At 42.8% G+C, this 14656-nt stretch overlaps 2 protein-coding genes across 3 annotated transcripts in view; one reads left to right on the forward strand and one right to left on the reverse strand.

Moving 5' to 3' along the window:
* Positions 1 to 3733, reverse strand: part of Ptpn4 (protein tyrosine phosphatase non-receptor type 4) — a 150227-nt gene extending 146494 nt beyond the window's left edge. For both annotated transcript variants that reach the window (XM_042685237.1, XM_042685236.1), the window contains exon 1: positions 3665 to 3733. The gene's annotated coding sequence lies outside the window, so the exon portion shown is untranslated. The remainder of the gene's footprint in view (positions 1 to 3664) is intronic.
* Positions 3734 to 4311: 578 nt separating this feature from the next.
* LOC122112365 (39S ribosomal protein L23, mitochondrial-like) overlaps positions 4312 to 14656 on the forward strand; it is a 30922-nt gene continuing 20577 nt past the window's right edge. The window contains exon 1 of the mRNA XM_042685133.1: positions 4312 to 4458. Coding sequence (XP_042541067.1) covers positions 4312 to 4458 — 147 coding nt within the window. The remainder of the gene's footprint in view (positions 4459 to 14656) is intronic.

A 14656-nucleotide genomic window follows, 5' to 3' on the forward strand; every position in this document is an offset into this window, starting at 1 on the left:
AAAGTGGCCACATTACCTTTCAGAAATGGAAAGGTAGCTGTGCCTTCCTTAAATTACACAGTACTCATATTCTGTTGGTTAAAAATCCTCTTTACGAGCTGAATGCCAGTCTCTCACACCTGGAATCTTAGCTACTCAGAAGACTGAGATCTGAGGATCATGGTTTAAAAACAGCCTAGAGGGCTGGGAAGGTGGCTCAGTGGTAGAGTGCTTGCCTTGCATGCATGAGGCCCTAGGTTCGATTCCTCAGCACCACATAAGCAGAAAAAGCCAGAAGTGGGGCTGAGGCTCAAGTGGTAGAGCGCTGGTCTACAGCTGAAGAGCTGGGGGACAGCGCCCAGGCCCAGAGTTCAGGCCCCACAATTGGCATAAAAAAAAAATAATTAGGGCTGGGAAGATAGCTCAGTGGTAGAGCGCTTGCCTTGCATGCCTGAGGCCCTGGGTTTGATTCCTCAGCACCACATAAGCAAAAAGAAAAAAGCCGGAAGTGGCGTTGTGGCTTAAGTGGTAGAGTGCTAGCCTTGAGCTGAAGAGCTGAGGGACAGTGCCCAGGCCCAGAGTTCAGGCCCCACGACCGGACCCAAAAAAAAAAAAAAAAAAAAACAGCCTAGACAGGAAAGTCCATGAGACACTTATCTTCAATTAACCACCAAAAAAGCTGGAAGTAGAGCTGTGGTTCAAGTGGTAGAGCACTAGCCTGGAGCACAAAAGCTCAGGGACAGTGCCTAGGCTTTGAGTTCAAGCCCCAGGGCTAGGAAAAAAAAAATCCATTTTTACTTAGGCTAGGCACTAGTGGTTCATGCCTTATAATCCTGATGTGGGAGGATGAGATAAGAATTGTCATTCAAATCTTGCCAAGGCAAAAAAGCTTGTGAGACCTCATCTTGAGAGAAAAAAAAAAAAAAAGGTGGACAGAGTATTGGTCACCAGTCAACTCAGTACCATGGGAAGCTAAATAGTAAATCAAAGTTCAGGCCTGCCTGGGACAAAAGGAAGACTGTATCTAGAAAATAACCAGGCCTTTAAAAACTCAAGAAGTAGAGTACCTGCCTGCCTAAAAATTTCAAAGTCCTGAGTTCCAGTACCACAAAAAAACAACAAACAACTTACTCAAAAATATTACCAGTGATTCCCCTTTGAGAGTTTAGAGCAAGTCATAAATATTAAACCAGTAAAAATAATATACTTTATTCTACCACTTTATAACTCTATGTTTAAGAGATCAAAACTAAAATATCTAACTACACAAACCAGAGCATTTGGTATCTGCCAATGGGAGTTATATAAGTAAAAGGAAAAAGGTTTCATTACTACATAAGCTTACTATCTCACTTTATACATTTAAAATAAAAAGTTAGGCATCTACACCTGAACTAAAATAAATCTGTTTCTGTAATTCATTTTAAAGTCCGTTAGTAATAATGAAGTGTACATTGGTCACAGCAGAATAGTTCAAATGAGTTTTCCTGAGCCTGCATTCTAAGTACATCCGACCCAGAAAGTATTTTTAGCAAGTGTGTTCAATCAATGCTGGTTTAATGCCTAGCCTAAATTAGAAATTAGGTGTCATAAATTTAAAGTAACAATGCTACTAGGGACATTTTAAATATACTAAAATAGGACATAAGGAAAAAAAAAAAAAGCAAGCCCCAAGTTTGATACAATTTATTTAAAGCCCAGAACCTAAGATATTAGAAAACAGACCATAAAAAAGTCACATCTTCCTCTATTACTACTTTTGAGGAATAGGTGATTTTTTTTCACTTGGTAAGTTATAACTTACTATTAAGAAAAAATATAAAATAGCAATAGCCTCCCTGTTTTAAAAAGCTCTTGCAAAATGTTTAATTAGCCAAACTGCAAATATCCTCATGTTAAAAAAAAAATCATATTGTTCTTATAAACCAGTCGAGATGACCATGAACATGTGTATTGCAAAAGTAGACACACATGCCATAAGAAATTGTGAAGCAACACAAAAATAGTTTTGGGGGTAATTGCAGCAGAAATGTATTCTGCTCTGTACCCGCAAAATGGGTAAAATAGTTGTGTACAATATGTAAAGTTTTGCTTTTAAAACGCATTTTCTTTGAAAGTTAAATTAATATTATCAAATTCAAGATTTAACTAATGTTGCTGTAGTCCAAGCACATTTCTGATTCTGAAAAACTTATTTTAGCTCAACCATCCCCATTTTTAAAAAAATGAAAAACAATTTTCAACCTCTGGAACGTTAAAGTTCAAAAAACCTAGATTTAAAAATGTTCAGAGGCCAGGTGTTGGTGGCTCACGCCGGTAAGCCTAGCTACTCAAGAGTCTGAGATCAGAGGATCCTGGCTGAAAGTTGTTGTGACTCTCTCCAATGAACTATACCAAAAAGCCAGAAATGGTGCTGAGGCTCAAAGTGGCAGCACTAGCCTAGCGCACAAAAGCTCAGGGACCGTGCCAAAGCTCCGAGTTCGAGCCCTAGAATTATCAAGGCCCCCCTTTCCCCCGCCCTCCCCCCATCGCGCGCGCGCAGACACACACACACACACACACACACACACACTGCCAAAGCTCCGAGTTCGAGCCCTAGAATTATCAAGGCCCCCCTTTCCCCCGCCCTCCCCCCATCGCGCGCGCGCAGACACACACACACACACACACACACACACACACACACACACACACACACACACACACACACACACACACACACACACACACACACACACACACACACACACACACACACACACACACACACACACACACACACACACCACGTTCTGGCTTTTAGTGTTGGAGTCTTCTATTCAAATTGAATTTTACAAGTTGGACACATGGCTTTTGGAGGTTTTTATTTTCCTCTATAGACTTATTTTGAGTGTGACCAATGAGCTCTACTACGTCAGCTGAGACCAAGATCTGGTTGTACACTTTTATTCCTTCCATTTCGTTTTTTTAAGCAAGCTAGAATGTTACAGATATGATAGGCACTCCCGAAACCAGCCCTTTGAAAGAAATCCTACAGATCGTCCTTGTACCTACTGATGTCACTCTATGATGTAAGCCCAGACAGAAAAGTCTCCCATCCTTAAGTTTCGCAGAACACAGCCACACACATATCTGGTCCGCAACCTGTCTCATTTTTTAAGGAAGCCCTTGGAAATGCATAGGTACAAGTTTGGCTCCATCTCATCTTTCTGACACAAGTGCAAATCCTTCACAAGTATATACTGGTAGAATCGTGAGGCTTAAAACTTAAATTGGTAGGGACAATGCCAGAAGCGCTGGTGGTGCACCCATGTTTTTTTGAAGGAAGAAAATACACGAAGGGGGGGAAGAAGAAAAAGGAAGAATTATTCCACCTACCACCGAAAACGCTGTGTGATTAATGCCTTACTTGGGAGTTTGGGTCGCGGGGACACGTTCCATCCCCTCGTCCCCGGGCCCTCCCAGGACCGAGATCCTAACTCTAACCCCGGCGAGCTCCGCGAGCGGAGGTCCCAAGAAGAAAGGAGAACGAACGCATCCTCTCTCCCCCCCGCCTCCGTCGAAATCAACCCGGTAACCTCGAGCTATCTGGCTCGCCTCCCGCAGGCCACAGGCGCCCAGGTAGCAAGCCCCGCGGGCGCCGATCGCGGGCGAGGGACCGGCGCGAGAACCGAGGGTCTCTTACCTTCGTATCACAGCCGCGTCCTCTCGGCTGGAGAAAAAAAAAAAAAAAAAGAGCCAAAAACACCCTCGAGGATCGGGTGCATCCAGGAGACGCGCGTCCGCCGCGCCGCGCCGCGCCGGGGGCTCCCTCAGCGCCCCCCGAGCTGCAGCCGCCGCCGCAGCGGCCGCCACACGGCCCCCAGCCGCCGGTACCACCTCATGCTGCGGGGCGGCCGCGGGCGGCGGGCGGCCTCTCCCACCTCCCGGCGAGGGGGGGGGGCGGGGGAGGGATGAGATAATCCACACACCCCCAAAAGTGCCGTGGGGGAGGGGAGGAGAACCGGGGGGTGGGCGGGGGGCTGGCCCCGAACTGCCGACCCTCCCGCCGAAGCTAAGTCCCTTCCCGTACCGGCCCAGGCCCGATTCCAGCCCCCGGGGGCCTGGGAGTCCTGCGAGAACAATGTAGGGGGGCCGCGAGGAGCGGGAAAGCGCGCGGCGCGAGGCGGCGGGTAATCCCGGGCAGCGCTCGTGTGAGGGAGTGCGAGCGGCGCTCCGTCACCCCCCCTCTTCCTCCTCCCTTTCTTCCTCCTCCTCCTCCTCCTCCTCCGTCTCCACCTCCACCTCCCTCTAGCACACCCAGTCTCCTAGGCCGCAGCATAGCAACCGAACATGGCGGCTGCGCAAGCGTGGCCAGTCAGCAGCCTGGATCGGCGGCGGCAGCAACAGGAGGCGGTCTCGCGAGAGTCTCGGCCACGCCCCTTTCTACTGAGCTCTTGGAAGGGAGGCTGCACCAACCGGGAGCAGAGGGCCACGCAGGTGCGGGAGAGGCCGGATTTAGGAAGGTGGGGGAAGGCGGGCCCTAGTGGAAGGGGCGGAGCGTTCTGGCCCGCCCCTTGACAGCGCCGCGATTGGTTTGGAATGTCACCTAGCTCCTCCCCTGCCTCCCGCGCGTTGCTTTTACCCAGGAGATTCCACCTAGGGGCAAAGAACCTAATCTGAATGGGAGAAACCTCACCTCTGGCACCAAGTCGCCCCAACTTCAGTGCTAACAAAGGATATAGATGTTGGGGCACAGTTTTGCATTATTGCTGCCTTCAAATGTACACTCTAAAAGCAACATTCAGCTAGAAAAGCAAACCTTTAAGATGCTTTTACAGCGCCAGAACAAAGTGCTTAATCTAATCTGATAACGTTAATGTGGTGTTAACAGTCTAGGGGTTTCAATCAAATACTTAATTGGTGATATAAACTTATAGGCAGTAGTGCAGATATCTGTGGGTAATCTGAGCTGAAATGGAGCAAGTAGCGATTTGGATGTCACACTCCCTTTTGCCTCTTTTTGTCGGTGTTCTTTCCCGTTGCCAGGCACTTCTTACTTGACCTTGCTCTCAGCTTCAGCCCTCTTCATTTAAAAAATAAGTAACTTCAGAAATTACGTTCTTTCGTGCTGACAAAATTACTGTTTACCGATCTGTGGAAAACAGCAGTTTCTGTGGAAGACAACCCTCCTCATCCTTCATCCCTGCCTTTTCCATTTGAAAAAGATAAAAGGGAAATGTCGGTCCACATTTTTTCCTATTTTACCTTCCTCTCCTACTTACTTTTCCTCCCAGATCTCAGGTCTAACCTTTTCTCATTCTTTCCAATACACATTCTGGCCGTTAGCTCTCCGTTTTTAATACCTTTATTTATGCTTTTGCTAAAATGCTCTTCCCCTCAATTCCACCAATTTCCGCCACCGCCAACAAAAGATCACAGGTGAGGGGGTACACGTCTGTGATCACAGGTTTGAAGAGGCTGAGACAGGAGATTCTAGAGTTGGGATCCAGCCTGTCTTACATAAGGAAACCCTGTCTCATAAAAAAGGGAGAGCGGATGGGATAGGGTAACAGATAGGAATGCCACCAGAAGCAAGTAATTCCTTCCTTCTTGGACATTTATACCTGGTATAAGTATTCTTATCAGTCTTTCTGCTATTCCATGGTTTGATCACTACTATTGTTACTGGAAACAAAGGATCTCTCTTTAGTCATCTTTCTATCTTCTATAATGCCTGGTGATGCTGCCTGGTAAGAAAGAAAGGAAGAAGGGGGGGGGGCAGGAATCTTTAGGCTTGCCCCATCACTACATTTACTACATTGGATGGTTCATCAAAAACTGAGCTGAGAAATAAGTTTGTACTTCTCTTAATGCACATACCCATCCACTACCTGGGCATCCAGACCTAAGGTGGGATCATGTAATTCTTACATGCTCCCCAATCCCTGGACCAACCTTGGAAATAGGAAAGATTCTTTAAACTCAAGTCAAAATATATATTCGCTCTTTTCTTACCAAAAATATATAAATGATTTACTTAAATTATGTCTTTTTAAATTAATATATTTTGGAGTCTTTAATTCCCATTTCCTGCATAGGAAGTAGGAAATCTCTTTTTACTGTAAACTGGACTGGCTCTTGAGCCATTTAGTTGGAACCTGTCATTTCCCTTAATGGTATACTTTCTCTCTTTCTCTCTCTCATAAACTCTTTGCTTTGTCACTTGAAAAAAAAATATTTTAATACCTAGTCTAAATCATGTAATGACTACCTTGTCACTGAACACCACATTTGACTTTGTATTTGGCACCAACTATAATAGTAGAGGTAAGTTCCATATTCTCATCCCAAGAGACAATTTAATTTCAGCAAAACAACATCATCCATCACATTACATGTATAATATTAATTGAATTTTAAATTTTTTGAATTCAATTTGTAAAATTGCTTTAGTTTTATAGATGTACAAAGCTTTGGAAGTAAGAAATGTATGATTAGTTTAATATTTATGGCTAAAAAATGTAATTAGGACAATTTAACAGTTGGAGCTTAGCAAGACTTTTTCTTTTTTCTTTCTTTTTTTTTTAAATTAAAAGTAGTCTTAAGCCAGGTGCTGGTGGCTCACACCTGCAATCCTAGTTACTCAAAGGCTGAGATCTGAGGGTTATTGTTCAAAGCCCGCCTGGGCAGGAACGTCTGTAAGACTCTTATTTCTAACTAACCACCAAAAAAGCCAGATGTAGAAGTATGGTTCAAGTGGTAGAGTGCTAGCTTTGAGCAAACAACGCTAAAGAACAACACCAAGATGCCGAGTTCAAGCCTCAGTATAGGCACATACATACAAAAAAGGGGGCCTTAAATGTTATTAGATATTGACAGATACTGCTATTGATTGATTTGTTTTTCTTTTGCCAACAGCCTGCCCTTGACTGTGTTTCGAAAGATTAAGAGCAAGATCTTGTACATACTTGGAGATGATTGGCAGACAGGGTAAACTCCACCCCTCTACCCCCTCCCTTGCTTTGTGTGGTTGATAGTAACATCTCTCTAACTTTGAGTAGGAAGGGCCAGGAGAGAATAGGCTTTCATTCTAGACTGTTTAGCCAAGCCCACCCACCTGGGCCTTGGCATTGACCACAGGCAGTGACAATGGGAGAGAAGCTGTTAATGGTGACTGACTCACCAGCCATCATTACCATCAGTAATTTGGGAGCACCTTTTTGGAAGAAATAAGTAACCCCGGGATCAATGAGGGTATCATGGATGGAAAGAAAGTTCAACTCCTCTTATTAGGCACAGCCCAGACAAATATGCATTATAACTTAAAAAACAAAAATATAGCCAGGCACTAGTGGTTCACACTTGTAATCCTATCTACTAAGGAAGCTGAGATCTGAGGATCACTGAGCTGTGTCTCAAGTTGTAGAGCACTAGCCTTGAGCAAAAGGAGCTCAGGACTGAGTTCAAGCCCCTGGACTGGGTGAATGCATGTGCATGCATAGTTTCTCTCTCTCTCTCTCTCTCTCATACACACACACACACACACACACACACACACACACACACACATACACACACACACACACACACACACACACCACATGGCTTAAAGTGACTTGGTTTTGTTGCCTAAACTAGTGAGGTGAGCAATACAAGGTACAAATGAGTTAGACAAATGAGTCCCAACCTGGTCTCTGAAATGAGACCTTGGAAGGATATCTGTCTGCTTTAGCTGGATAATTAGAGAAAGCAGAAGGTTACCTTTTTACTTGCCTAGAATATTCATGTCTAACTTTTAGGTTAAGCAAAGAAACCAAGGAAATTTAAACCTTTAAAGAAATACCGTATTTTCTTAAAAAAAAAAAAAACAACCAACTGTTTTAAAATTTGTTCTTTTCTTTATTGTGCTAAAGATCAAATGCAAAGGCTTGCATATGTGAGGCAAACACTCTACCACTGAGCTAAAACCCCCAGCTCTTGTTTTTGTTTTTGTTTTGTTTTTACTCTGTTTGTTTGAAACAGGGTCTTGCTTCATGCTGACCTCAACACCCTCTGCATCTCAAGCTGTCCTTGAACTTCTTCTGTCAAAGCTTCCTGAGTGCTAGGAATACAGGCATCTATCACTATGCTCTGCTTCAATATACTTTTCTACTTTGGAATTTTATAAACTTTATTATATTGACTTTCCTACTCCTACTGTTACTATAACAGAGTGCCACAACTTTAGTGACTTAAAACCATACACATTTATTATCTTATAATTCTGGACATAAGAAGTCCAAAAAAAAATGGTTGTGTTGCTTGGGAAGTCCTGGGAAGAGAAATTTATCCTTTGCCTTTTCTAGAGCCTCTAGAGGTCTCATGCCTCTATGGCTTTCTTCAAACCCAGCAGCTTGGAATCTTCAAATCTTTCTTTCATTACTAGTTCTGCTTACTCCTACTCTTTTACATCTATTCAATAAGGAAACTTTTGATTGCACTGAATTCACCTCGTAATCAAGGATAACATCCTTATCTCATCATTTTTAACTTAGTCACATCTGCAAAACCTCTTTTATGATGTAAAGCCATATTTTCATGGTGTAAAGTCACAAGGGCACAATTGAAAACCATTATTCTGTTTGCCAGGATCTCTAATACTACATATTTTTACCTATTAGTTTGTTCATTTTTGTGCTAGAACTCAGGGCTCCCTACTCTTGCTTTGCTTTTTTACTCAGGGCTGGTGCTCTTCCATTTAAGTCATGCTTCCAGTTCTAGTTTTTTGCTAGTTAATTGGAAATCAGTCTCTTGGATTTGTCTGACCAGACTGACTTTGGACTGTCATACTCAGATTTCATCCTCCTAAGTAGCTAGGATTACAGGTGTGAGCCCCCAGTGCCCAGCTAACTTAGTCTTCATAATTTCTATTCATTAAAAACAAAACACATATTGCTCACTTACTATTTCCTTGGCACTGGAATTATAGATGAGAAGTGGCCCTTGTCTACTTCTTAACTGTATTCCTAAGCCACCTTGTGGCTTGTTAGTGAGTTGTGAATCAACTTACTGGATCATAAGCAGAGTTTTGAGAAAAGGAAACAAACTGGAGTCAGTAGGATTAGCTAGTCAGTAGCTAGGATTACAGGTGTAATTTCAGGAGGCTGAAATTTGAGGATAATGGTTTGAAACCAGAATGGGCAGAAAAGTCCTTGTTAGACAATTATCTCCAATTAACCACTCAAAAACCAGAAGTGGTGCTGTGGCTCAAGTAGTAGAGCACTAACCTTGAGTATAAGAGGCTCAAGGACAGTGCCCAGGCCCTGACTTCAAGCCCCACGACTGACAAAAAACAAAACAAAACAAAACAACAACCAAAAAACTAGAATAGACAAGAAAAAACTAGAATGCAATGCACAAATGAAGGTAAGTATTATACTGTAAAACCATAACTGTAGTTATGTGTTTGCATGTATGTGGGTTACAACATAAAAGTCATTTCTTTCCTTCTTTCTTTCTTTTTCTTTTCTTTCTTTCTTTTTTTCTCTTTCTTTCTTCCTTTCTTTCTCTTTCTTCCTTTCTTTCTCTTTTACTTTCTTTAGATGTGGTAGTCAGAAGACAAAGAGCTTTTATTCTGAAGGGAGGATGGTTACATAAAATAAAGAACCCAAAGTAGAATGATAAATAGGTCTATAGATGGAACCATAAACTTTATGAGTATAGAACTATGATGTTTCACTGTTATGTCATTATATCTAATGTGGAGATAAAACTCGATCTTCGTCATTATTTTCCAATCAATTAATGAATGGGTGGGCCTAGGGAAAGCAGGAGATGGAGACAAATTACTAGCAGATTCTATGACTTTTGTTTGTTTTTGTTTGTTCTTCAGTGCTGAGGTTGGAACTCTGGGCCTGGAGCAAGTGATCTATCATGAGGTTCTATCCCCAGACCAGGGTGCTTTTGTTTTTTTACTGATGGCCATGGACAGGAGGAATAAAGTTTGAAGAAAATAATAGTATAACAATATTAGTGTGCAGAGCCTGGGAGAGGGAACCCTGAGGGACCTTGAGTGACATCTAGTGGATTCTTTCATCAACTGAGAGACACCACCTGAGCAATCTCCTTCCTATGGGTGAAGTCTTAATGATCTACAGTTTGCTTTAGAAAAGAGGGATGAAATGGGGAGGGAGATAGACTCTATCAACACATGGTGTATAATTCTTGCTTTGAAGGTAGATGAAAACTGTAGACTTACTTGTCTGTGTTCTTTAGGTGTTGGCTTTATTCTCAGCTTGCAACTAGATTGGAAAATCTTGATTGATCTTCATGACTTTGTGAAGTGTAAAACACACTTGTGCTGGGCTGGCTGGCTTGTTTTAATTGTTCATTCAACCAGTGTCCATTAATTGGCTACCACCCACTTTAAGAGTTTCTATCCCTGGCTCCCTGTTAGCAATACCAAGAGAATATTTAATTAAATTTTTAATTAAAAGAGATTCTTGCCCTACAGTAATCATACCCCCAAACTCTTTTAACTGGTTGGAGGCTGGGGTGTGGCTGAAGCTTCTCTCTAGACCCCCATGTAAATGTTGTTCTCAATTCTCAAGAGGTTTCTACTGTCCAACAGGGTTAAGAGCCATAGTTCCATTGCACAAGCACAAAGGTCATAAGCATCAGCTTAAAACATAGATCCCTGTTCTTTAATTCATTCTCCTCGACTACCTGCAGCAAAGGCACTATCATTCATGGACCAACATGTCTATAAAATGGCCATGAAATGAAATGAAAAGACAAAGACATCTAATTGCTTTTTTGTTTTTTTGTTTTTTTTTTGGGTCCAGTTGTGGGGCCTGGACTCTGGGCCTGGGCGCTGCCCCTCAGCTCTTCAGCTCAAGGCTAGCGCTCTACCACTTGAGCCACAGCGCCACTTCCAGCTTTTTTCTTTTTGCTTATGTGGTGCTGAGGAATCGAACCCAGGGCCTCAGGCATGCAAGGCAAGCGCTCTACCACTGAGCCACCTTCCCAGCCCCTAATTGCTTTTTTAAAAACTAGCTTCAATAGATATTCATTATTTGGAAAATTTCTCCAAAAGGTTCTCAGTAATTATTCTCAATTTCCGTATTTATGTTATTGAGAATCAGTAACAAGGCATTCATTAGGTGGCACTTTGAGCCACATTGCTGGAGGTTATATTCTGAATGGAGTGGGGACAAGAAGACAGGGGAGATGCAAAATATACAAGATGGACAAAATATTTTGGCTGGACACACAGGTGCTTCTTGCATTTGAGAGCAGGTTTACTGACCTCTCACCGTGGCCTCTGTGTCAGCAGATTCCCATGGACCTCCAGGACCTGAGTTTTGACTACTTGAAAGTTTGATTTTATCAGAACATACAAGATCAAACTCTTGACCCTGTTCATATGATGAACTTTTAAAGAAATAGGTCTTTTAAAGAGAAATAGGTCTTTCCCACTGATATTTCTATAACAATAGCCTCTTTTGATGGTCTAGGAATGAGAAGGTTATTTAGAAACAAGGACTGGAAACCTTCCATGCCCCACAATACAGCACCTCCTGCTAAAGTGATGATAGTCCTGACACTCACATGTCTCTCCCTTTGGTAATGTTTAAAAAGCCCTTGCTAGGCATCAGTGGCTCATACCTGTAATTCTAGATACTCAGGAGGCTGAAATCTGAGGATCATGGTTCAAAGCCAGCCTGGGCAGGGAAGTACATGAGACACTTTTTCCCAAATAACCACCAAAAAGCTGGAAGTGGAGCTGTGGCTCGAGTGGTAGAGCACTAGCCTTGAGCAAAAAATCTCAGGGATAGTGCCCAGGCCCTGAGTTCAAGCCCCAAGCGTGGTTAAAAAAAAGCACAGACTTTGACAGCTTATCATACTTCTACCATGTTCCATCTGTCTGTCACCACGAGAAGCAGGCAGGCAGGTTCAATGTACCAGCTTGAGTGTCTCTTTCTCTGGTTTTAAACCACAGATATGTCAAGTTACCTTAGGTGGCTTGGGTAATCCCCAGGCTTGGACTGACAATGGTTTGTCATCTGTTCTCTGCACAGAAATGGTCCATAGACATATTCATCCAATATAAACTGATTACTTCTTTTCACTCTTATATTTGGTCTTGTCCTTCTGCCTGCAATGCCTTTTCTTCTCATTCTTTGCCAAATTTCTCTTCACTTTTTGGATTTCAGCTGTCAAGCTGGCTCTCCCAGAAGCCTGAGCAATCTCCCTATCAATCCCCCCAAGGTTCAACTCTGCCCTGGCAAAGCACTAAGGCTAATGCTGTGTTGAACCAGTTTCTTCCACCATTCTATCTCACCTCCCAGTAGACTTTTATGCTTTTTTGAACAGTGATCTTCTCTTTTCTTTTTTTTTGGGGGGGGGGGGTGGGGGTCCAGTCGTGGGGCCTGAAATCTGGGCCTGGGCACTGTCCCTCAGCTCTTCAGCTCAAGGCTAGCGCTCTTACCACTTGAGCCACAGCGCCACTTCTGGCTTTTTTCTTTTTGCTTATGTGGTGCTGAGGAATGGAACCCAGGGCCTCAGGCATACAAGGCAAGCGCTCTACCACTGAGCCACCTTCCCAGCCCCTAATCTTTTCTTTCATTTACCCTTGGGTCTCCTTACATAGTAGATCTTTAAAAAAAAGGTTTGACAAAATAGACTGATACACACACACACACACACACACACACACACACACACACACACGCACGCACGCACGCACGCACATTTAGTTCCATTCTCAATGGATGATTTTATGGCCAGGAATGGTAGGAGATATGACTAACTTCTGATCTTGGAAATTTTGGTGGTGGTGATAGGTTGTAACTATTTATTATAAAGCATTGGCAACTTTGCTGCTGGATGTTAGAGAGATTATTTTATTGAGAGTTAAGTTGAAAAATGTGAGTATTAACTGATAGGTGATGGATTTGTATAAGAATGATGAATGAGGAAGTCAGTGACTGAAGAAAGACTAATTTCATGCTATTGAGGAAGGAGAAATTCGATTTGGATTCCATTGAAACCCAGAAGATAAGTTAAAACAGTGACAGTGTCTTTCCATGAGGGGCATTTCAGACTCACCACAATTCTTTCACCTTCCGTCTCCCACTCAATTCTGCTTTGTCACTCACACCCTTTTTAAGTCCCATTTGTGGTTAATAATTGCTGCTGGGGCTGGGAAGGTGGCTTAGTGGTTGAGTGTTTGTCTTGCATGCATGAGGCCCTGGGTTCCATTCCTCAGCACCACATAAGCAGAAAAAGCTGGAAGTGGTGCTGTGGCTCAAGTGGTAGAGCGCTAGCCTTGAGCTGAAGAGCTGAGGGACAGCGCCCAGGACCAGAGTTCAGGCCTCAAGACTGGAAAAAAAAAGTTGCTGCTGTGACAACACCGGTACTGGGAGAGTCTGCCTCATGCTTAATGTGTAGGGAAAGGAAACTCAGAAGTCTGTTGTAATTGGGTAGATATGAGATACTAGAGATCTGATATGCTATCATTACATATTTAACAAGTATAAATTATGGTTCTAATTTTAGAACTAATTTTAGAAGTTTTGCTTGAGGTAAAGCAAGACTTCTAATGGTTTAGATTTCAAAAGCTTCTTACAGGCCATAAACTGATGAATTCATGCCTGTAATCCTAGCTACTCAGGAAGCTGAGATCTGAGAACTGAGATTCAAAGCCAGCAAGGAAAGAAAAGGCCAAGAGACTCTATCCCTAATTAACTAGCAAAAGTCTCTGGCTGAAAGCATGACTCAAATTGTAGAGTACTAGTCCTGAGTAAAACCTAAGCAAGAGTGTTAGGCTCTGAGTTCAAGCCTGGATACCAGTAAAAACAACAACAACAACACTCCCCACACACACTTTTTTACATATCACCAGCCTAAGTGCATAATATTTTGCTGTGGCCTAACGATATTAATTGAAAAAACTATACTACCTTAACAATCTTAAAGGCATTCAGTAAATCGTACTACCACATGAACCTTGCCTCCAACCCTACAATATTTTTCTTCAATCTGCACACTCAGCACTGTATATGTGTGTGTGTGTGTGTGTGTGTGCGTGTGCGTGTGTGTGTGTGTATGTGTGTGTGTGTGTGTGTTATATTTTACTCTCTTTAGATTGATCTTAGAATTAAAAAACATCTAGCTGGGTGCTGGTATGTTACACCTGTAATCTTAACCACTCAGGAAGCTGAGATCTGAGGATCACAAATGGAAGCCAGCCCAGGTAGAAAAGTCCATGAGCCTCTTATCTCTAATAATACCTAAAAAGCTGGAAGTGGAGATGTGGTTCAAGTGGTAGAACATTAGCCTTTTCTTTTCCTTTTTTTTTTTTTTTTTGGTCGGTCATGGGGCTTGAACTCTGGGCCTGAGCACTGTCTCTGCTCTTCAGCTCAAGGTTAGCATTCTACCACTTGAGCTACAGTGCCTCTTCCAGAACACTAGCCTTGAACAACAACAACAACAACAAACCTGCTCATCATGAATGAGGCAAATGAAAGTCTCTTTGTTCAAAGTCAGTCAACATCATAATTCCTTTAGGTTCTTATAATACCAATACTTGCTCTGAATATTAACACTATATCTTATTTGAACATCAGATTTTGGGGGTGGGGAGAGGGAGAGAAAGAGACAAGGAGAAGGAGAAGGAGAAGGTAAGGGAGAAGAGGGCAGGGCAAGACTTAAA

This window comes from Dipodomys spectabilis, unplaced genomic scaffold (genome assembly GCF_019054845.1).
Source record: "Dipodomys spectabilis isolate Male_0828 unplaced genomic scaffold, ASM1905484v1 ptg000094l, whole genome shotgun sequence".
NCBI classification, from domain to species: domain Eukaryota; kingdom Metazoa; phylum Chordata; class Mammalia; order Rodentia; family Heteromyidae; genus Dipodomys; species Dipodomys spectabilis.